At 35.8% G+C, this 24158-nt stretch overlaps 2 protein-coding genes across 4 annotated transcripts; both read right to left on the minus strand.

Moving 5' to 3' along the window:
* Positions 1 to 235: 235 nt before the first annotated feature.
* Positions 236 to 10735, minus strand: LOC127859023 (uncharacterized). Of its 3 annotated transcripts, none has more exons than XM_052396407.1 (4): positions 10621 to 10735; positions 4104 to 4573; positions 1968 to 3995; positions 236 to 1487 (listed from the first exon to the last, which is right to left on the minus strand). In XM_052396407.1, exons 2-4 carry the CDS (start codon positions 4555 to 4557, stop codon positions 571 to 573), a joined length of 3399 nt encoding a protein of 1132 aa, XP_052252367.1. In that variant the 5' UTR covers positions 4558 to 4573; positions 10621 to 10735; the 3' UTR covers positions 236 to 570. The 3 variants fall into 3 exon arrangements, with proteins under 3 accessions (XP_052252367.1, XP_052252366.1, XP_052252368.1); XM_052396406.1 differs by having other exon boundaries at positions 10556 to 10659; XM_052396408.1 differs by lacking the exon at positions 10621 to 10735 and adding an exon at positions 7576 to 7675.
* Positions 10736 to 13192: 2457 nt separating this feature from the next.
* On the minus strand, positions 13193 to 23705 carry LOC127859026 (zinc finger protein 761-like). The gene is made up of 3 exons (XM_052396412.1): positions 23587 to 23705; positions 14813 to 16215; positions 13193 to 14309 (listed from the first exon to the last, which is right to left on the minus strand). Exons 2-3 carry the CDS (start codon positions 16182 to 16184, stop codon positions 14002 to 14004), a joined length of 1680 nt encoding a protein of 559 aa, XP_052252372.1. The 5' UTR covers positions 16185 to 16215; positions 23587 to 23705; the 3' UTR covers positions 13193 to 14001.
* Positions 23706 to 24158: the final 453 nt, after the last annotated feature.

The following is a 24158-nucleotide window of genomic DNA, read 5'->3' on the forward strand; positions in this document are numbered from 1 at the left end:
TAGCACCTGTAGTAGAAACAGCTGTTTCGAGAAATTGCACTTTTACAGTTACCAGCGCATTACAGTTGCGGCGATTTTGATAAATATGGTAGTATTATAGCTAAAACTTTTGTGTGAATAGTAGTGTTGAAAAATGACAAATACAACTTGACATGAAAACAAGTTCAAATAATTGCAATAAGGCATATACATCATAATAATTATAATGGAAAACAATTAAATGAAACAATTCTCACAAAACGAGCAGCTTTATTTTTAATGACACTGACTATGCATGTTACGGCCAGGTGGCAAACAAGCATCTCCCCAGGATATCATGTAAAAATGAAATTTGAAATGAGCGGGTACTGAAATGATTCGTTACTTATTTATTTATGATACAATCAAAAAACATAATAGTATGCCAAAGCAATAGAATAAAGGCTGTAAATAATTGCGTTTATGCAAGTTTATCCTATATAAATTAAATATTTATTTCCTGCATCATTTAGTTTATGTGCTAAAATTACTGTAAAAAATAACAATAATTATGTGAATATTTTAAAACTATGAGCCTCTATTCATAACATTCTAATTTTGATCATGCATAAAGCGCATGTGCCGTTGTAAATTCCCCTCAGACCGAAACACCCGATCACACTTTGAGCATGTGAGCTTTACACATTGCTGAACATTTTTTATTGCCTTGTCATCATCCTCTGAATCTAACTCCACATTATCATCATCACTTTCGCTATTATAATCCTCTTTCCCTATGTCACCAACGTCGTCATCATCAACATCACCACCATTGTCATTATCACTTCCGTCGCATTTATCCCTAACGCCAAGGCGCGCCTGTTGAAATTCGGGCGTTTCCACTCCTGGGTGCAGCATTTCCATGTGGGTAATAAAATATTTCCTCCAAAGGAATTTCTGACCGCACAACAGACAACTCCACGGTTGTCGCCGACATTTCCGCTTGACAACTTTTGCCCTGGCGTCTAATGAATGAATTCTCTTCATATGCTGCTGCAGATTATCTCGACGCGAGAACGTTAGGTCGCAGTGTTGACACTCGATGGTTCGCTGGGGAGCGTGGGAAGCCTCGTGACGCTCTCGATGGTAATTTTCCTTAAAGCCCCGATTGCAGTAACGACATTTGAATTTCTTCACCACATCATCGGGTTTGTGGATTTTTTTGTGCTTGCTAAGATTGTTTGGGTACTTGAAAGTCGCGTCGCACACTTCACACTTGTAAGGTCGATGGTCACCATGGAATCCCATATGGTTCTTTAAGTTATGTTTATATGTAAATGCCTGTCCACATATAGTACATATAAAGTCCTTTTCCTGCGAATGTACCTTCATGTGGCGACTGAGGAACCATCTTTCATGGAATTCTTTCCCGCACATTCCGCAAGCGTACATAGTCTTGTTGCCAGAAGGGTCACCTACGCAGTATGGTAGGTTGTTGTTTGCAATGTTCAGAAACTCTGTTGGAATGTCTGAAATAAACGAAACGATGTAAAAAGTTAAGAATTATCTGATTATTTTTTAAATCATTTAATGTTTACTTAACTTTACAGAATAACCAGGGTTTGTAACATGGGTTACCCATTTATTTCTTTTATGCAAGTTTACAAGTGCTCGGCCATTACTCAATTTTACAAATGAACCGGACTCAAACACCCTACTACGGTCAGACATTTTAATAAAATACACAGATTCGTTTCCAGCATAAATTTAGTCAGTTTGATTCTGAATGCCCGAATGTGTTTAATTTTCCAACTCCCAAATAAAACCGCTTCTTTTCTACAATTTCACGCATTTAATGGTATTGTCCATGTATATATTTCCGAATCAAAATATTTGACAAATCTGTAAGAATTATCTCACGGCAGAAATACTCTTGTCCCCGTTTCATGATAGCTTGCATAATAGTATATATATTTATATTCCATACAAGCAGTTTTTACTGCACTTACCAGCCATTCTGCTGGTGTTATATACCGCTTCAGAGCAGATCTCTAAGTGTTCATCAAATGTGGCTTCATCGGAGAACCTCTCAGAGCACACAGAACATTGGAAACCTTCAACTTCAAACTTCACCTCAACACATTTGTCCCCCTTACAGGACGTGCGGTGAGCCTCTAGCTCCCATTCGGAATCCATGACCATCGAGCAGGTTGTACACACATAGGGCTTGACATCAATGCCAGTTTCCCTATTACCACGATCATAAGAAGCATCAACAGCAGTATGAATATCCTCAATATCAGTATTGCGAAGTATCCGCGGCACAGACTCTAAACGACTGGATACATTATCAATTAATCGACTGTCAGCCTTCTCGGTTTCAAATCTAGCTTCATATCGTGATACAGGCTGTTCATTTAACACAGCATGTCGTTTTTTAACCCTGTTATTTCGATAAATAGGCTGATTCATAATTTTCGCCACAACCTGTTTTTTATGTAACTGAACAACTTTCGCTTTTGACTTCTGCACATGATTAGAAGGTGCAGCTGATGTCGGTTCATATCTTGTTACTGATTGGTTATTTGAAACAGCATTTCGTTCTTGCACGATGTCATTTTGAGAAATAGACTGGTTAATATTTTCGGACACAGGCTGTCTTTTAAATAATCGCACACTTTTAGCTTTTGACTTCTGCAAACGATTAGCAATTGCACCTGATGTCTGAATGCTTATACAAATCGGCTTCTGGTCAGTTTTACCTTTCTGAATCGTTTTGACATGTTCAGTTATGTACCTTTTTATTGACGGGTCCTTTAAAAGGTGTACTACACCACTGTTATTACCAACACTTTTAACGATTATCTGTATTACATTCTTCACTGGCTTATTAGTAACAGTTTGTTTTTCCAATATAGGTACTTCAATTTCTTTGCTTATTATTTCTTGTTTAAGAATTGCAGATTCAGAATTTGTACAAGTAAGGCGCTTTGAAAGGGGAACCAAGTTTTCTCTGGATATGGACATGTCAGTTTTCTGATTTGGATCTTCTTCGGTTGCCATGTGTTTAGGGGATAATATGCCTTTCATGTTATTATTAACACGCCTTTCCTTACTGTTAGACTCTTGATGTGTTTGATTCGGATCGTAGGAAAAAGACACTTCAGGATTACTTTCTGAAACCGGGTATTCGTCAATTATAAGCTGTTTAAGAAAGTCGTCATCTTGCATTTTAGTTTCAGACTTATTCAATTTTGTATTGGCGACATGTTTAACATGATGAGAAATATCTGTCTCCTTTGATGTCAACTTTTCATTTACCTGTTCACCATTGCTGGCTTCGGTATTTTCAGGAAATCTTGATTGAACATCACTTGACATTTGGGGAACCACAACTGATTCATTCAAAGCAGAGGAATTGTTTCGTTGAAAAGATATTAAGCGGTTCACTGACTTTAACATACCCTTTGGTACAATCTTCACGATTGGTACAATCTTCGCGATACGTCCATTGTTTATTCTACAAGTATGTGACGTGAGCTGAGGTTGCCCATTTAAAAAATTATGCGTTACATTATTGATTGTATTACAAGCTGGCCTAGTCAAATCAAACTTCACAATCCTTGTGGGTAATTTCGACGAATTATTTTGACTTACTGTGCCGCTTACAGGATTGACAGGTCTCTGATTATTAAGTCTTAAGACCTGTGGCATGGGTCCCACAGACCTATTTGAAGTTAACGATTGAATGTTATGTACAGGTACGTTTGGTCTAAGAGGAAATATAAACACCTTTGGGAAGCCAGTTATTGGCTTAATACAAGTCAACATTTTCTGAGAGCTTACTGGATTGTTTTCCAAGTCTGAAGAGTTCAGCACAATGTGTTTCTGTATACATCTTTTCGATATTTCAGCGATACAGTTTGCTTGACCTGGGTTTGATAAATGCATTTTACCGACATCAGCTTTTTGAAATTTCTGTTCCAGTGACTTTAATTCTGATCCTGACGGAGCAACATCTAGGCTACTTCCACTAGGTCCTGATGGAGCCACATCTAGGCTACTTTCACTAGGTTCTGATAAAGCCACATCTAGACTACTTCCACTAGGTTCGGATGGAGCAACCTCCAGGCTACTTCCACTAGGTCCTGATGGAGCCACATCTAGGCTACTTCCACTAGGTTCTGATAAAGCCACATCTAGGCTACTTCCACTAGGTCCGGATGGAGCAACCACTAGGCTACTTCCACTAGGTCCGAATGGAGCCACATCTAGGCTACTTCCACTAGGTTCTGATAAAGCCACATCTAGGCTACTTCCACTAGGTCCGGATGGAGCAACATCTAGGCTACTTCCACTAGGTTCACTTTCATTAATAACTAGTCTATCAGACATATCATCGTCACTATCATTATCGAAATATCCAGATTCATAATGAACTCTTTTTTCAAAAGATGATTCACGGCTTTTTTCGGATGAACTTGTGACAATTCTTTTTATACATGCGTGCAACTTGAAACCCTCCTCACTCAAGAAAGCAGCTGAGCACTGTTCACACACTAGAACCTGTACCTCGCTGTCCATTGAACATTCATCCATGATTGATAGTCATCAACTGAAAAAAAAAAAACAACATTAACATTATGACTCTCCTATCCTTCTTATTTGGATCAATTTATTTCCAAATTACAGATGTCTATTATATTTATTTCTTTATTTAGAATATTTCTTACAGAAATTCTTTTAAGCAAACAGCGCAGACCCTAATGAGAAGCAGCATCATGCGGCGTCTCATCTGGGACTAGGCTGTTTGTCAAGGCCTTTTTTCTAGACGCTAGACATAAATGGGTTAAAAGCTGATAATTATTCAAGGATTATTTCATGCAGGGCCTAATAGCTGGATAAGAGATTGCCATACACACATTGAAAGTTTGAAGTCATTCCAAGCTATCGATATGGATTAATTTCCATTCATGCTTATTTATCATCATGTGATTGTTTAAATCATACAAACAACTCCCGCTCAATTATGTATCAAATAATTTAACTGCTAAAGACATGATCTCAGCATGCAATGATTGGTTAAAGCTTATTCAATGTTGTTTTTCTCTATTCCATTACCCATAGGATCCCTTTATGAAACTACCAACTTTCAATGTATTTTTCTTGAATATCCTATATATCAAATGTTACAAGACAAGTATCATTTTAAAGGTAAATACGTCCTCTTTCAATGAATGCAGTAAAAAATATATGGTCTCCTTACTTCAAAGAAAATAACATTTGCAAAAGGCAAGCACCCTCGGAAAACAAAGTTTCGGAAGTTAAATTTCAATAAAAGCCCCGTGAGATGCAGGGAATTATCACAAAAGGCATGGGTGTGATTGCATAAGCGCTTTTAGACCTAAAGAGAAAAGGAACTCTTTAGAAATAGCCATAGGCATTATTTTTAATTTAGTGTAATATAACCTCAAATCAAATGTTGGAAGGGTCAATTTCTTATAAATAACTGTTTAAGTGGCAAAATTAATTTTGTACTTTTGTGTAATTATATAAATTTAATTATGATTGAACAGAAAACATTGTCATGTTAAAGCAAAGATTTTTTTTAAATTCATAAACACATATTTCTGTCTTCCTTAACTTATAATAAAGCTTTATATATTAAAGTAATTGAAAAAAAACCTAGCAGAGGCTATAAAACTTTGACAGTTGATAGTGGCCTAAAAGAAAACTCCATCACAGTGTTTTAAATGCAACACTGTCAAAAATAGGCAGCATTATTTGATAAGAATAAAGATTAATAATTTTTACCCAAATAAACATACTTTTGATGAAAAATTGTCTTAGACACATGTAAATGTAACTGTTTCATTAAAAAAAAGTAATTCCATTGAATTTTAATTTCAGTGATTACTTTTTTGCTTTATATTTTACAGCCTGTGCCTTTTGGATTAGGGAAAAGAGGGGTAAACCATGAATTTGAAACAAATTAAACTTTGTTACTTTTATTATGAATAACAGTATTCCAAATAGCATGTTGAACTGCATTTAATAGTATTTGACAGGCATATTAATCTTGCATTTAATCTAAAGATTATTGTAAAGACAATGAAAATGTAAACTTATTCAATGTTATCAATTTAATACAGTACATTACTTCTTTATTATACATGATTGGGTGAAACATAAACAAACAAGGGCTGTTTGTAAAACATGCATGCCCCCCATATGGGCTGTCCGTTGTAGTGGCAGCCATTGTGTGAATACATTTTTTGTCACTGTGACCTTGACCTTTGACCTAGTGACCTGAAAATCAATAGGGGTCATCTGCGAGTCACGATCAATGTACCTATGAAGTGTCATGATCCTAGGCAAAAGCGTTCTTGAGTTATCATCCGAAAATCATTTTACTATTTCATGTCACCGTGACCTTGACCTTTGACCTGGTGACCACAAAATCAATAGGGGTCATCTGCGAGTCATGATCAATCTACCTTTGAAGTTTCATGATCCTAGGCATATGTGTTCTTGAGTTATCATCCAAAAACCATTTTACTATTTCGGGTCACCGTGACCTTGACCTTTGACTTAGTGACCTCAAAATCAATAGGGGTCATCTGCAATCATGATCAATCTACCCATGAAGTTTCATGATCCTAGGCGTATGCATTCTTGAGTTATCATTCAAAAACCATTTTACTATTTCGGGTCACCATGACCTTGACCTTTGACCTAGTGACCTCAAAATCAATAGAGGTCATCTGCGAGTCATGATCAATGTACCTATGAAGTTTCATGATCCTAGGCCCAAGCGTTCTTGAGTTATCGTCTGACAACCACCTGGTGGACGGACCGAAGACCGACCGACATGAGCAAAGCAATATACCCCCTCTTCTTCGAAGGGGGGCATATTAATAATAAACACACTTAACAGTTCTTGTTATTGATGTATTAAACTAATTTTAAGATTAAGTCATATATTTAATTTGTTGACTTTTGTCCTGCAATACCACATTTTCAAATCTATCATATTTCAGTTATTTTTACATCGCGACAAGCATAATCAAACAAAATATGCATATGAATCTGATACAATTATCCACTAACATTTAAATAATATCAGTTTTGTCTTTTTCCATTTTTGAACTATAATCTTGAAAATTGTTTCCGCTTTGCCTGAGACTGAACTCAAATTTAACAACACTGGTTTCCTTGACATATCTTCACTGTGTAACTTTTTAAATAAATAGTTATTGTTGGTATCTAAAAGATATTCCCTCTCGTTAATTTACACATTTATTTCATAAATCCCTACTGACTATATGATATATGTTGTTAATTAAATTGTCATTTGTTATTTTTACAGGAAATTTTGTTTTCTCCATTGTCTGTCATCTTGAATAATGATAGGTGAGCATTTCAAAATAGCAATGGTACCGTATATATCCCGCTACATTTGTTAACCAATAACTAAGTATGTTGTCGTTGGGCAACAACTTGACACATTCTGTTTGCACCCATGTTACAAATCACACACAAATTGGTGTTGATGGTTACAGGTATTGTGTTTGTTACGATGAATTAGGTTGATTGAACTTGATTTTATAGACATACCAGTGAAAATAATTGTATCCCCTGCCAAAGGCGCAGAGATATAGAATTGGTGTTGTCCGTCTGTCCATCAGACATCTGTCCATCATTCTGTCAGTCACAAAATTTGTCATGGCTATATCTCAGAACCTATATAAGATATCTACATGAAAGCTCATGGGTGTTTAGATATCATTGCGGAGAAGTGGCATGCACATGAGCCATAACCCTACACTTTTTTAAATAAGAGTTATTCTACTTTTTAGGGCTATATCTCATAGTGCTCCAGCTAGGCCTAAATCAAAGGGCGCCGCGCCCTGCCCGCCCGTACCTCCGCCCTGCACCCCCCCCTCAAAAAAAAATATGATAATTTATAAATCTCTTATTACATTGTAATTAGTTTAATCCTCATTGTAGACATTATATTTGAATTGATTAATAATAATGGGAATAATACAATTATTTATAACATATTTTATAATTTATATGATATAAATTAACATGCAATAGGAAGCATTCCAGAAACACCCACGCGCTCGAAAGTCCCCTTTTCACATAATACTGCGCGTCAAAAGTGCCCTTTTGACAAAAAAGCCTACCTGCCCTTTTCAAATCCTAGCTGGAGCACTGTAGACTCAGATACAATACAAAACTCCAAGATTAAACTTCATGGGTATATTGATATCAATTACGAGAAGTGCTGTGCACAAGAACCATAACCCTACACTTTCTTAAATTAAAGTATTTGTCATTTGTTGTCTTTGTAGTGTGTAACTTTTATGGACAATATCTCAGATACGCTAAAAGATTTCAATTATCAATATGAAACTGCATTGGTGTATTATAGATATATACATGTATGAGAACAATTGCAATGCATAAAAAACAATTAAATATTTTTTTAGGATATAACCATATATCGAGGGGTTTGCACCAATCCATAATCAAACTTTATTTGGCGGGGGATATCAATTCAACGAATTTGCTTGTTTTGACATGAAAAAAGCCCTTATCAGGAACAACTTTGAGCTGCAGGTTTGTATCATGCGTATCGGTAATATCATCCCTCTTAACCCTTTACTACTTAGATACATATTTTGGCGCATTTGTAGTCACTTAGAAAGTTAAATTTAATTAAAGACTTGTCTTACTACCTGTAAGTTTTAAAGGCTTAATTTCCAACTCATAAATACTGAGCAGCAAACAGCATAAAACCTGCAAAGACTGCGAGTAACTTACAGGCTGTTCTGGTTTTATGCTGGTTGCAAAAGTCATTTTAATTTTGCTTCTGATTGGGAAAGGTTTAATGAATACATACAAATATTTTAAGTGAAAATATAAAAATAAACTTATTTTGTATATGTCAAACTTTAGCTAAATGAATATTGTTGGACAAAAAATCAATTTTAATCAGTCATATTTTGACAAAATGCTGGCTAGACTTTGTTCACTGTAGTAATCTGTATCATGTACATCTCTTAATATCGGCCATTCTAATTGGTTGCTAAGGTTTGTGACTATGCAAATGTGTTCTATAAAGAGATTCTCAACGGAAAATGAAACTCTTCAATCTGCATGATACATGTATAACTACAGGTATTGCATGCCTACAAGTGCTGTCATTCATAAAGCGTGCGCTCTCATTGGTCAATATTGATTGTCCAATAGAATGACGCTTCGTCTTAAGGAGGGCTTAAGTTGGGTAAAGCAATACATTTTATTCACAGATAATTGTAAATCAGCTTTTTTTTCAAAAGTTTTGGCTAATTCATTTTCACTTTGATCTTAAGAACTGCTTTTTGCAAACACTGCAAAAATACACTGATCAGAAAAAATCATGCGTCCCGCGGACTCCGATTTCGTACATGTAATTCAAGTGCCCAAGAAAAAAATATTTTTACATGATTTTCACAAATAAGCAGCCTATTAAACATTTGATAAACCTACTTATAAATCATAAACAAAGTAATACAATTATGTGTTACCTAATTTAAAAATCATAGCATCACCCTGAAGTACTGTAAACATGACCTACTTTCCAATTATAAGAGGAAATCATGAACATTTTGTACTTTTGATTAATAAACAGTTAATACATTGCCAATTCTTAAATAAAATTAAAAAAACTCCAGCACTTCTTAAGGGTTTTTTCGTTTAAGTCACGATACAATGAGGAGGGCCTATACTATAAAATAAGAGATACTCATAAAAGCTCGAAGCATTCAAGAACAACTAAAATAGTTAATGTGCTTGAAACATTCATTGAAATCATTAGTTTGTGAGAACACCATATCATAAAATGTGTTTTGAATTGAGAATTCAGTATACAGGTTTTTTTTGGCCCAATTTTATAGCCGAAATTCGGCTATGTTCCCAATCCCAAAAAGTATACTTTTTCCCAAAATGTGGCAAAAATTTCCCATTTTCCAAAAAAAAAAAAAAAAAAAATATTTTTTTTTTTTTTTAGAAAGAAGTATAATGTGTATTTTATCTCAATTTCAATTCAATTACATCTAACAAAGTATTATATGATTGTTCTTTTAATTTGAATGATTTGAATGAAAGAATTCAGTGGACTTTTCATGTGGAAAAAAAGGCTAATGAATTTATTTTCCCAATTTCATGAAAATGCCTATAAAATTCCCAATTCCAAAGCCATGGGCTATCTTTCACAAAAAGTGGAAAAACCTGGCATATATTTATTATCTTTTTGAGGTTATGTATGCCAGAAAATAGTTGGTGGCTCATATTTCCGGTTAAAATCCAGGCCGTGAGTTATCATGTAAAAAATTAGGAATTGCAACTCACAGCTACCTAGAGGGTCAGTAGCAGGGAGTTGGATTATAGCAACAAGGGCATGAACATTGGTGTATCTATTTGTTTATAAAGTTCGGATAACATCTTGACATAAGATGGCAATCATGTCAGACCCCCCCCCCACCCCCCCCCCCCCCCCCAAAAAAAAAAATCATATCAAATGAATAAAAAACGGTCAAAAAAATACCGCTAAACAATTAATTTACTACGCTATTGAGGGATTTCCGCTTTTGATGACTTGAATGTACTTACGTTACGTTACAAATAAAAAAGTAATTAAATATATTTCTTGCACTTTTATGACAATATTGTAAACAAGGGAGATAGTCAATACTGTTTTCTTTCTGCTCGTCAAGACGGACTAAGTCATATCGGGCTGTTTAAGAGTGTGTCGACTCTGGTATGGTTCCCGTCCTACTTTAAGCTGGAAAGTAACGTTGTGTCTGGGACTTGCAACTCCGGCCTGCTCAAGCTCAAAGATCTAGCTTCCGGCTACTTAAATTGAATCAAACCATCAAACTCTTATGTAACCCTGTGTCTGACACTTGCCACTCCAGCCCAAACAAGCTCAAATATCTTTTGTTCGCCTACATAAATTGAACCAATCCATCAACATTTTATGTATCGTATCCCTGTGTACCGGAACCCTGATGTAGCGTTCTTTATCGGCGGTGATCTAATATGTTTGGATGCAATTGTGAACAATTCTCAAAATATTCAAATCTAGATGCTTATATAAAATGACTTAATTGATATTGCATTTTTGTGAGCCCCTGCATCATTTCAGCTACCTTTGTAATAGTGTATGTCTAAGATCATATCGATTAACATACTTAGTGGATAATCTCTACGTACTTAGTAATCACCCACATAAGATCGTTCACTGAGCTTTATTGCGGAACACTTTTTCGGATAAGGGATTGGTCACTTGTGGAAAAGGAACATATTAATTAATGGTTTAGATAATACTTCCAGAGCGTTGTCTGTGATGATTGTGAACTATAGTATTCGGTTAAGTCATGTATGAAACTATGTTTTTTCTTAATTCTTAGAAAAGCAATGTGTATATCACTTTTAAAAGAATATCGAGTGCAAATTCGATACGGTCCGTAAGCCGTCATATCTTAAGAACAATGTCACCCTCGATCATGCATTTTGACGCGATGGTTTATAAGTTGAAAATGAAGATAATTTGGTTGCTTAAGGCAACGAGTTAACGGACAATGCCACAAGGGCTTGTAACATGACATTATATAGATGCTTACATAATTTAAAGTTTCGTAATTACCCACATAATCAATAAAAAAATACTTTGATCACAAAAAATCCTATAAACATGATATTGACAAACAAACAAACCAGAAATCATTAAAAATGTGTGTAAATGGAAGAGAATACCAGGAACGGTTCTCATGGCATCAGCAACAATTTCTGATTAAATTTATTTTGTTTTCAATATAATATCAGCACCAATATTACTTTTATCTAAAATTAGCATGTGTAATACAGTTTTTAAGCGTTGTTATTTGCCACCTTTTTGTTTGTCTTACCAATCGATGATGATCCCAAACACAAGTGCGAAATTTAAATTGAACATCTTAAGATCGAAGAGCCTTTTACCTGTTTACTTATGGATATCTTGTTTAAGCAGTACTAATGTGAAGCTGTCGAGGCTACAGCGATAGACTAGAATTTTTTTGGATCTTCCCGCGCAGGTTCGAATCATGCCGACAACGCATACTTTTTGCGACGCGTTTTATTTCTTATGCATGTTGCATTTGTATTTCAAAAAGTAAACGGTAAATATGTCTATTTCTTGGAATTTCTTGCGGCATATAGTGTATCTATAAAAACTAAGTTCAAAATATTACTTAAATGATACTATTTTGAATTTTATGACACTTTGTTTGGAACCAACCAAATTTCTACTAACCACTTACATTTCATGGCGCTCTTCCGTAGATAACAAGTTATAAAAAAATAAATGTCTGTCAAAGAATACTTATTTCATCTTGTTTAAACTTCAAACACCTTTACTGCACCTGTACACACCAACTGCATGCCCATATTTGGAAATCTGTATGAATTATGGAACTTTCATATACCCCGTGGGTGCAAATGAACTGGACAAAAGCCGAGCGTGGGGGTGGTTTTGAAAAAAAATCTGTATATTTTTTTAAAGCATGAAAGCTTTCCTAAAAATGTGCATGTAGTTCAGTGAAATGATGCTGATTAAGAAAATGATACATTATATTTGGAAAGGTGCCCATTACAGTGGCGCTAAGTACCGGCAATCACAAAGATAAGTAATTGTTGTATGCATGCTTTAGCCTGAATTCAACTTGAAGCAAACCATTACTGTTATGCCCCAAAAGGGTCAACATCATACTAAGAAGCTGGCCACATGTACAGGTGTTGTTCACAGACTGTTAGTAATGACCTTGATTACATTATGAGTCTTATTTCAATATTCGTTGTAGAATACAGATAAGGAATACTTGCACATATTCGTTAACATGAATTCACTCTACAAAAAGAGCATAATTCTGATAAATTGCAAGTCAGAGTTATAGGCCTTTTTTCCATTATTTTGCGTGACGATCCCAAAGACATGTGTGACGTTTCAATTGAATACCTGTTTAGGCTGTATTAGTTGCATAATTATAAGCTTGTGGAAAGCTAACTTCAATCCTCGATTTCAACTCGTCACCAGAAACCTTAACAAGACTAAGTAAATGTGTGTGTGGAGGGGAGGGGGGCATATTCCAGCTAAATCAAAGTAACAGCGATAAATATTTAAGTGAATGGTAATAAAGACCCTGAACACATATCTAACGTTTTATTACAATGTCTATAGACATTAATTATGGAGAAATGGAATAATTGCTCGGGAACATTAATATCATTGCTTTAATGCAAGTTGATCCTATAAAAAATACATATTTTTATTTCCTGCATCATTTAGTTTAAGTTCTTAAATTACTGTAAAATAAAAGTAATGAAGTGCATTTTATTTTAAACTTCGTGCTTTCATTCATAACATTCTAATCTTGATCATGCATAAGGCGCATGTGCCGTTGTAAATTCCCCTCAGACCGATACACCCGATCACACTTTGAGCATGGGAGCTTTACATATTGCTGAACATTTTTGATTGCTTTGTCATCATCCTCTGTATCTAACTCCACATCATCATAGTCACTTTCGCTATTGTAATCCTTTTTCCCTATGTCACCAACGTCGTCATAATCAACCACCATTGCCATTATCACTTTCGTCGCATTTATCCCTCACGCCAAGGCGCGCCTGTTGAAATTCGGGCGTTTCCACTCCTGGTGCAGCATTTCCATGTGTAATAAAATATTTCTTCCAAAGGAATTTCTGACAGCACAACAGACAACTCCACGGTTGTCGCCGACATTTCCGCTTGACACCTTTTGCCCTGGCGTAACCCGAATGAATTCTCTTCATATTTAGATGCAGATTATCTCGACGCGAGAACGTAAGGTCGCAGTTTTGACACTCGACGGTTCGCTGAAGAGCGTGGGAAGCCTCGTGACGCTCTCGATGGTAATTTTCCTTAAAGCCCCGATTGCAGTAACGACATTTGAAATTTTTCACCACATCATCGGATTAATGAGTTTTTTTGTGCTTGCTAAGATCGTTTGGGTACATGAAAGTCGCGTCGCACACTTCACACGTGTAACCATGGCTTCTCATATGGTTCTTCAAGTGAGATTTATATATAAATCCCTGTCCACATATTGTACATGCTAAGTCATTTTCCTTCGAATGTACCTTCATATGACGACCTAGGAACCATCTTTGATTGAATTCTTTCCCGCACATTCCGCAAACGTGCATAGTCTTGTTGCAAGGAGGGACACCAACGCAGTAAGGTAGGTTGTTGTTTGCAATGTTCAGAAACTCTGTGGGAATGTCTGAAATAAACGAAACGATGTAAAATGTAAATAATTATCTGATTATACATGTTTCAATCATTTAGTGCTTACTTGACTTAACATTGCAGAATAACCCAGCGTTTATTTTTTCGGGTTTGTTAAATGTTTACACATTCATTTCTGCTTTGTAAGTTTTCAAACGTCCATTCTTTACTCAATTTTACAAATAAATCGGACACAACAAACATACTACGGCCAGACATTTTTAATAAAACACACAGTTACGCTACCAGCATTTATTTAGTCAGTTTATGTTCGACTCTGAATGCCCGAATGTGATTAATTTTCCAACACGCAATACAAACCACTCCTTTCTACAATTTTAAGCATTAAATGGAAATTGTCAATGTATATATTTCCGAATCAAAGTATTTGAAAAATCTGTTAGAATTATCTCACGACAGAAATACTCTTGTCCCCGTTGCATGATAGCTTGCATAAAATTTTATATATTCCAAGCAAGCAGTGTGAACTGTACGCACCAGCCATCCTGCTGGTGTTATACACCTCAGCAGAGCAGATCTCTAAGTGTTCATCAAATGTGGCTTCATCCAAGAACCTCTCAGAGCACGAGGGACACCGGAAACCTTCAACTTTCACCTCAACACAGTTGTCTCCCTTACAGGATGTGCGGTGAGCCTCTATCTCCCCCTCCGAGTCTATGACCATCGAGCAGGTTTTACACAAGTAGGGCTTTACATCAATGCCAGTTTCCCTATTACCAAGATCATTAGAAGCATCAACAGCATTATGAATATCCTCAATATCAGTTTTGCGAAGTATCCGAGGCGCAGACTCTGAACGATTGGAAACGTTATCAAGTAATATACTGTCACTCTTTTCAGTTTCATATCTAGGTTCATATCGTGATACAGACTGGTCATTTGAAACACCATGTCGTTTTTTAACGATGTTATGTCGAGAAATAGGCTGAGTCATCATTTTCGCCAAAGCCTGTTTTTTATTTAACTGAAAATCTTTAGCTTTTGACTTCTGCACATGATAAGAAGGTGCAGCTGATGTCGGTTCATATCTTGTTACATACTGGTTATTTGAAACAGCATTTCGTTCTTGCACGATGCAATTTCGAGAAATAGACTGGTTAATATTTTCGGTCACAGCCTGTCTTTTATATAATCGTACAATTTTAGCTTTTGTCTTCTGCAAGTGATTAGCAATTGCACTTGATGTCTGAATGCTTATACAAATCGGCCTCTGGTCAGTGTTACCTTTCTGAATCGTTTTTGCATGTTCAGTAATGTACCTTTTTACCGACGGGTTCATTAAAATGTTTGCTACACCAAGCTTATTACCAGCACTTTTAACATTTATCTTTATTACCGTCTTCACTGGCTTATTAGTAACAGCTGTTTTTTCCAATATAGGTAGTTCAAGTTCTTCACTAATTATTTCTTGTTTAATAATTGCAGATTCAGAACTTGTAGAAGAAAGGCGCTTTGAAAGGGGAACCAATTTTTCTCTGGATATGGAAATTTCAGTTTTCCGTTTCGGATCTTCGTCGGTTGTAATATAATACTGTTCTGGTGACTGTAACTCTGATCCTAACGAAGCCACATCTAGGCTACTTCCACTTCGTACTGATAGAGCCACATCTAGGCTACTTCTACTAAGTCCACTTTCATTAATATATAGTTTATCAGGCATATCATCGTCACTATCATTATCAAAATATCCCGATTCATAATGCACTCTTTTCTCAAAAGATGATTCACAGCTGTTTTCAGATGAACTTGTGACAACTCTCTTCATACATGCGTGCAATTTGAAAGCGTCCTCACTCAAGAACGCAGCTGAGCACTGTTCACACACAAGAACCTGTGTCTCGCTGTCCATTGAAAATTCGTCAATGATAGATAACCATCAACTGAAAAAAAGAAACAACATTAACAGCTGATAATAATTCAAGGATTATTTCATGCAAAGCCTATTCGTTGTATAAGACATCGCCATACACACGTCGAAAGTTTCAAGTCATTCCAAGCTATTGATAATCTCCATTCATCCTAAACCACAATATAATTGTTAAAATCTTACACACGACTCCTGCACAATTATGTATGTATTTAATAATTTAACTGCTTAAGACGTGACCAGAGCATGCAATGATTGGTTCAAGTTAATTCAAGGTTGTATTACACTATTCAATTACTCATAGGATCCAATAAAACTACCAACTTTCAAAGCATTTTTTCTTGTATTTCCTTTGTATCAAATTTGGCAAGACCAGTATCATTTTAAAGATCAATCTGTCCTCTTTCAATATAAAGAAGTGAAACTCCAGTTGCTCCAGCAGTATTGCATTCCTATTATACACACGTTCGTGGTCCTTTATTTATGGCAAATAACCAAGTGCCAAAAACAGTATGGCACTATACGTAACAACAAAGTCCTCTTTCAATATAAAGAAGTGAAACTCCAGTTGCTCCAGCAGTATTGTAGTCCTATTTTACACACATTCGTGGTCCTTTATTTATGGCAAGTAACCAATTGCCAAAACAGTACGAAACAATACGATACAACATACACACACAGTAGAATAAAGCTGGGGGTCAAGCTAAGCACTTGGAGGTTTACACCGGTTTTAGAGCGCTCAACCAAACACTTAGTCCAGCAATATTCATGATACATATAAGTGTAAATAAATTTTAACCTCATAGCATTGTAACTCAAATTAAACAGTTATAAAAGGGAATTAAAACGTATTCAATTTTATTACCATTCAACTAGAGCTTTGTCACAGACGTGACAAATACCCCCACATGCCGCATTGACACATAATATTTTGCATGTCCTCTTAACAAAAAACAGCGGACACCAAGCTCAATCTTTAAAACGCACTGAGTGACCCCTTGACCTAGTTTTTGACCCAGAAAGGCCCATGTTCTAACTTGGCCTTAAGATCATCTCCATAAAACTTCTGACCAAGTTTGGTGAAGATCGGATGTAAACTACTTGAATTAGAGAGCGGACACCATGCTGAATGTTAAAAAACGCACTAAGTGACCCCGTGACCTAGTTTAAGGCCCGGAATGGCCCATGTTCAAACTTGTCCTAGAGATCATTTAGATAAAACTTGTGACCAAGTTCGGTGAGGATTGGATGAAAACTACTTGAATTAGAGAACGTACAACATGGTGAGGTTTAAAATGCACTAAGATACCCCGTGACCTAGTTTTTGACCCAGCATGACCCATATTCAAACATGACCTAGACATCATCTAGATACAACTTCTGACCAAGTTTGGTGAAGATTGGATGAAAACTACTTGAATTAGAGAGCGGACAACATGGTGAGGTTTAAAACACACTAAGTGACTCCGTGACCTATTTTTTGACCCGGCATGGCCCATGTTCGAACTTGACCTACACATCATCTAGTTACAACTTCTGACCAAGTGTGGTGAAGATCGAATTTAAACTACTTGAAATAGAGAGCGGACACCATGCTTAATGTGTAAAACGTACTAAGTGACCCCGTGACCTAGTTTTTAACCCAGAAAGGCCCATGTTCGAACTTTGCCTTAAGATCATCTAGATACAACTTCTGACCAAGTTTGGTGAAGATCGGATGAAAACTACTTGAATTAGAGAGCGGGCAACATGCTGAATGTTTAAAACGCACTAAGTGACCCCGTGACCTAGTTTTTGACCCGACAAGGCCCATGTTCCAACTTGGCCTTAAGATCATCTAGATACAACTTCTGATCAAGTTTGGTGAAGATCAGAAGAAAACTACTTGAATTAGAGAGAGAACAACATGCTGAATGTTTAAAACGCACTAAGTGACCCCGTGACCTAGTTTTTGACCCGACAAGGCCCATGTTCCAACTTGGCCTAGACATCATGTAGATACAACTTCTGACCAAGTTTGGTGAAGATCAGATGAAAACTACTTGAAATAGAGAGCGGACACTTAATACGGACCGACCCACTGAACGACAAGCTCACTCCTATAAACCCCCCTAAACTTCGTTTGTGGGGGTATAATTACTCAATGGTAGGAAGGAGACCAGAGCAACAGAGTAACAACTTTTCGAGGAACGATGAAATTAAATTATGAACAAGTGTTATGTACATCCCTTCTTTTTACACAATAAGATTTAATATTATAGCATCATATAGTTAATATTTCAGAACATAAGCGTGCCAATACAACAATTAGCAGTAATATTGGGTGTAAACAAAAAAGATCCATATTACATAGCTTGGCTGTTTGTGTGACTAAAATATACTTGTGACTAAAATATACTATGAAAATTAATTTAAATTAAAATGAATGTAATACATAAAAGAATAACTGTATAAAATGAAGCGATAATTCATCAAAACAAAAACAAGAGATGTGTTTGTCAGAAACACAATGCCCCCTATTGCGCCACTTTGAAATAAAATTTCAATATATCATTTGGCAGGTTTAGAAACTATCTCCCTTTTAAAGCTTATTACTTCCCTTGGATTGTATTTTCTTACTTTTGACCTTGAAGGATGACCTTGACCTTTCATCCTTCAAAATGTGCAGCTTCATGTGATACACATGCATGCCAAATATCAAGTTGCTATCTTCAATATTCAAAAACGTTATGACCAAACTTTAACGAAGGTGCAAGATTTGGTTAAAGTTTTGGGACACACACATACAATGACAGACAGACAGGCCAAAAACAGTATCTTTCGATCCGGGGGCATAATGGTATACTAGAAATGATAAAAAGCTGCTTGATCTATACACGCGTATATTATTCAAAATAAATCACATGAAGCTTAAAACTAAAAATCGATCGAGAAACGCCTGTCATTAATGCGGTCATAGTTCTGGATACCATAACTTTAAATGTCGCTTTTGATGATTTTTGACTGGGGTGACAGGTCTGTCAATACTATATAAACTTTATGCTTAAGTTTCTTTAGCTAATGTGGTCAAAAATATTTGGAATCGTATCTTCAAAGAAAGTAAAATTCCATAAAGACAAGCACCCTTGGAATTCAGAGTTCTGAAGTTACATTTTAGCAAAAGTCCCATACTTCAATAAAACTTAAACTTCAACACACAGGAACTATTTTTGAACTGATCCAAGATAGCATGAAAACAAATGTTCTGACCAAGTTTCATGTAGAGTGAACTATAAATGTAACTTTTAGAGTGTTCACAAGTTTTTACTATAGCCATATAAGGAAAAATGCCCCGACCCCCAGGCAGCCATGTTTTTCAACCAACCAAAACCATGTTCGAACTCATCTAAGATATTATTGAGACAAATCCTCTGACCAAGTTTCATGAAGATGGGACAATAAATGTGGCCTCTAGAGTGATAACATGGTTTTACTATAGCCATATATGGAAAAATACCCGCCCAATGGCGGCCATGTTTTTCAACCAACTGGAACCATTATCGAACTTATCCAATATTTCATTGGAACAAATCTTGAAACCAAGTTTCATGAAGATCGGACAATAAATGTGGCTTTAAGAGTGTTAAAAAGATTTTACTTTTACTATAGCAATATATAGCCATATAAGGAACAAGGGCGCCATACTGTCACAAGATATGCCCGTTTGGACAACTTGATAACTTTACCATTTCACTTGAGTAGCAAAATATATTTTTGAAAATTAAGCAACACATAACTTTACCATTTGAGTGACACCATGCTTAATCCTTCAAATGCACTAAGTGACCTAGTTTTTGACCCTGCATGACCCATATAACAACTTGACCTAGATATCATTCAGACACAACTTCTGACCCAATTTGGGGAAGATCGGATGAAAACTACTTCAATTAGAGAGCGGACACCATGCTAAATGATTGAAATGCACTAAGTGACCTCTTGACCTAGTTTTTTTGCCCGGCATGACCCATATTTGAACTTGCCTAGATATCATCTAGACACAACTTCTGACCAAATTTGGTGAAGATCGGATGAAAACTACTACAATTAGAGAGCGGACACCATGCCAAATGCTACAATGCACTAAGTGATCTCGTGACCTAGTTTTTGACCTGGCATGACCCAAATTTGAACTTTACCTAGAAATCATTTAGACACAACTTCTGACCAAATTTGGTGACGATCGGATAAAAACCTCTTCAATTAGAGAGCGGACACCATGCTAAATGCTTGAAATGCACAAAGTGACCTGGTGACCTAGTTTTTGACCCAGCATGACCCATATTTTGCAGATATCATCTAGACACTACTTCTGACCAAATTTGGTGAAGATCGGATGAAAACTACTTCAATAAGAGAGAGGACACCATGCTTAATGCTTGAAATGCACTTAGTGACCTATTTTTTTAGGCATGACCCATAATTGGACTACTTCTGACCAAATTTGAATATCGGATGAAAACATCTTCAATTAGAGAGCGGTCTTATTATACTTATTATACTCCCTACTTATTATATCATATCTTTCTTTAATTCAATTGATATTCGTTGCTTTCACAGAGAATCTTGTTTTATCCATTTTCTGTCGTCTTGGATAATGATTGGTTAGCATATCAAAATTACAATTGTATATATCTTGCTACATTTGTGAACCAATAACTAAGTATGTTGTCACTGGGCATGCTACAGAATAACTGCTGTAAAACACTTCTAATGTTATTGAGTTTATTGGAAAGGTTTGACATTTGTTTGAAAAAAAATGGTAAGATTTTTGAAAAAAAAAATTGCCATTGGGAAACAGCTTTTAACAGGCTGTAATTTAAGGCCATAAAATAAATGAATTGTCCTTATTGAATTAATAACTTGAAAGAAAAGTTTGTGGTTATAAATGGTCATGTAACAGAGCCCTCAATCTGTCAAATCCCCCCTCCCACCTGAAAAGTATACTTTTTCCCCCTTTTTGGGAGAAAAATTCCCCTTAAAAAAAAAAAAATTATCTTTTCAAACATACTTAATTATGAAATAAGCAATGAATATAGTGCAAACATGTACAAATGTAATAATTAGAGAGTAACTAAAAAATCCCCCAAAAAGGGACACCGCGAAAATTTCCCCTGCTATGGGTAGCGACCCGCTTCCCCTAAAATGGATTGAGGGCCCTGTGTAACATTGATTAATCTTTTAGTACCAGAACATGTGTTGTGTAAGTTTTCAGATTAAAAGGAATTCTATACTTTAACCTTTATGGTCGTATTAACTCTTTTTTTTTTAATACGAAGAAAAGTAAATACAGATTTCATAAACGTATTAAACAATGTGAATGCTGGCAAGAAGACCGCTGGCAAGATACGCGATATTCATATTTAAGAGTAGTTTCCCTTGGAGGCCCGTCTCAAATTTGAATTGTGCTCTCTATACTTTGCATTACAATACGATTAAAGTATGCTGTGTATGCGGGAAATTTTACCCCCAAATGATGACACGAGACCATACGTTAAGATCGTGTCCGGCCAATTGCGATAAAGGTTCTTACTGCGTCAATTTGGGATTTTGTCACAAAACAACTGTCATTGGAAGGGGTGACAGCCTTTTATGCCCCCATTGTGAATAGAATTTTATTTAGCTATTTTCCGTTAGTAAATACACTTTATCTAGACCTCTGAATACAGTTATCACAGTTCATATTTCGTTTTTATGAAGACCAGTTTTGTTTAAACCATTATTTTCAATACAGTTTATTCACGAAATTCATCTAAAACAACACATATTTAATACAAATAAACACATATTCACAAAAACATATATCGGCTATTATAAACACATCCCAGGGCCTCGCTATGACGTCATCAAAATCGGTGCACGATCTTATAGGGTAATTCTGTGTGACGCAGACTACCATATACATGAATGTTTAAAGGTACAGTCCAACCTGTCAATAAAGACCACTCAAGGGATTTGGCCGTTGTGGTCTTTGTTCACAGGTGGTCTTTATTCGCAGGGTCGATCGAATCTTTGCAAAATATGATAGTAGTTTTTTAACAGGTACCTTATCTATGTATGTGCTCTATTGTTTAAATGTTTGAATACTTATGCATGTATAATGAAATAAGGGATTGAAAACACAGTTTTGTTATACATTTGTATATTTATTACATGTTGTATTTCTATTCCCTTATGTTTTTATTATTTATTTAATTTATAGGTCCAGACACAGGCAAGAGCCTTGCACTTGCGTCAACAAACCACTTATGCACTAAGTCATTCACTGACGCGAATTCCGACTCACGCTTAGGGCGTTTACTTTCACAGTTTACGTTCTCCTTAAATTCGTCCATAATCTCATGTTTACGCTTGAAAATGCTCTGAATTTGAGTTTTTCCTACACCAAGATCACTAGCCACTCGTCCACAACTGTGTCCTTTACCTAACAAACTAATGACCTTAACGCGTTCTTCCAACGTCAAGAACTTACGCTCGGAAGCCATGATGGTTAACTTGAACTGACAATTTACTTTTCTATTATCTATGAACGTCTTATTACGGAGAAATTTAAGAAGAGAATGACTATCAAAATGTTTGTCTTTAATAGGCATCGTAAATGATATGAAACCGTTAATTTCCTTAATGAGTTTATGAAAGCCCCAAATTTGTCTTTGATATTTTCGGCAATTAGTACATTAATCGCGAGTCACTTAAATACAAAGGCAAATTTTTACACTTTTGACAAACTGTCAAATGCATAAAAGAAGCAGGCGACTACCAATTAGCAATGCATGTTAAATAAACAAACAACTGCTATCGAGTGCAATAAACTGTCACTTGCCAATATCTCCATAGCGACCGACGAGTCCACTGGTAAGATGTGTATCACGTGACTACGCAGCGTCCTGGCCGCCATTTTGTTTTTTGAAAGTTGCGAAATCGTTGATTTTTATGATTGCAGTGGTCGTTGTAAGCTATCAAAATGGAGATTTCGGAATGTAAAAGGGTGGTCGTTGGTCTTTGTTCACAGGTGGGCTTTATTCGCAGGTTCAATATATAGTGAAATCGTTCGGGAGGAAATCGGTGTGGTCGTTATTGACTGTTGGTCGCTATTAACAGGCGGTCGCTCGGGCAGGTTGGACTGTACGTAACTCCATTATTATTATCTGTCAACCAACATATTTCACTCGTTATTTGTTAAACAAAAGATAAATCATAAAGTATAAATCAAGTTTAGTTATTGTCTAATGAATTTTCATGAAAGATATGCCATTGAAATTTAAGGTGCACGAACTTATAGGTTTAGAGGCTACTACAAGAGTTGTGCGTACAAATTGAATTTGCGCTCAATGTCCATACTTACACAATCATATAATGCACAAATAAAAGCGTTCATAAAATATTTATCATGAACGATTATCTTGTTTCGCTATAAGAAAATTTCCACTTAGGTAAAGAATTATTAAATGGCCGTCACTAAAACGCTTACGGATTATGCATACAATATAGATAACGTTGAAAACTGCATACGATATGAACAAAGAAGGAAATTGCATACGGTATGGACAAAGAAGGAAAATGCAGACGGGCTTTAATAAAATGGATTTAAATCATTATTTACACGTCACTAAGATGCGCAACACTTGTAAATGTGATATTTTATTAAATATAGTAGCATTATTATCCATTATTATCCATAGTACCGATAGTTTAATCAAAAAGAAAATATTTAAAACCGGTTGAAGTCCGTCGGTAATATGTTACGGGTGTAATTTTTCGTTATTTTTTCTTTGCAATTTCGCATATGTATACTATATACGATTCCGTTTAAAATAAAATAAAATATAGAAACGTTATCGCACACCTATGTGACTAAATTTGATTTTATTTGTGAATTGAAACCTCGAAATACATAAATGAGATTAAGGGCGACCC

Source organism: Dreissena polymorpha, chromosome 14 (genome assembly GCF_020536995.1).
Source record: "Dreissena polymorpha isolate Duluth1 chromosome 14, UMN_Dpol_1.0, whole genome shotgun sequence".
NCBI classification, from domain to species: domain Eukaryota; kingdom Metazoa; phylum Mollusca; class Bivalvia; order Myida; family Dreissenidae; genus Dreissena; species Dreissena polymorpha.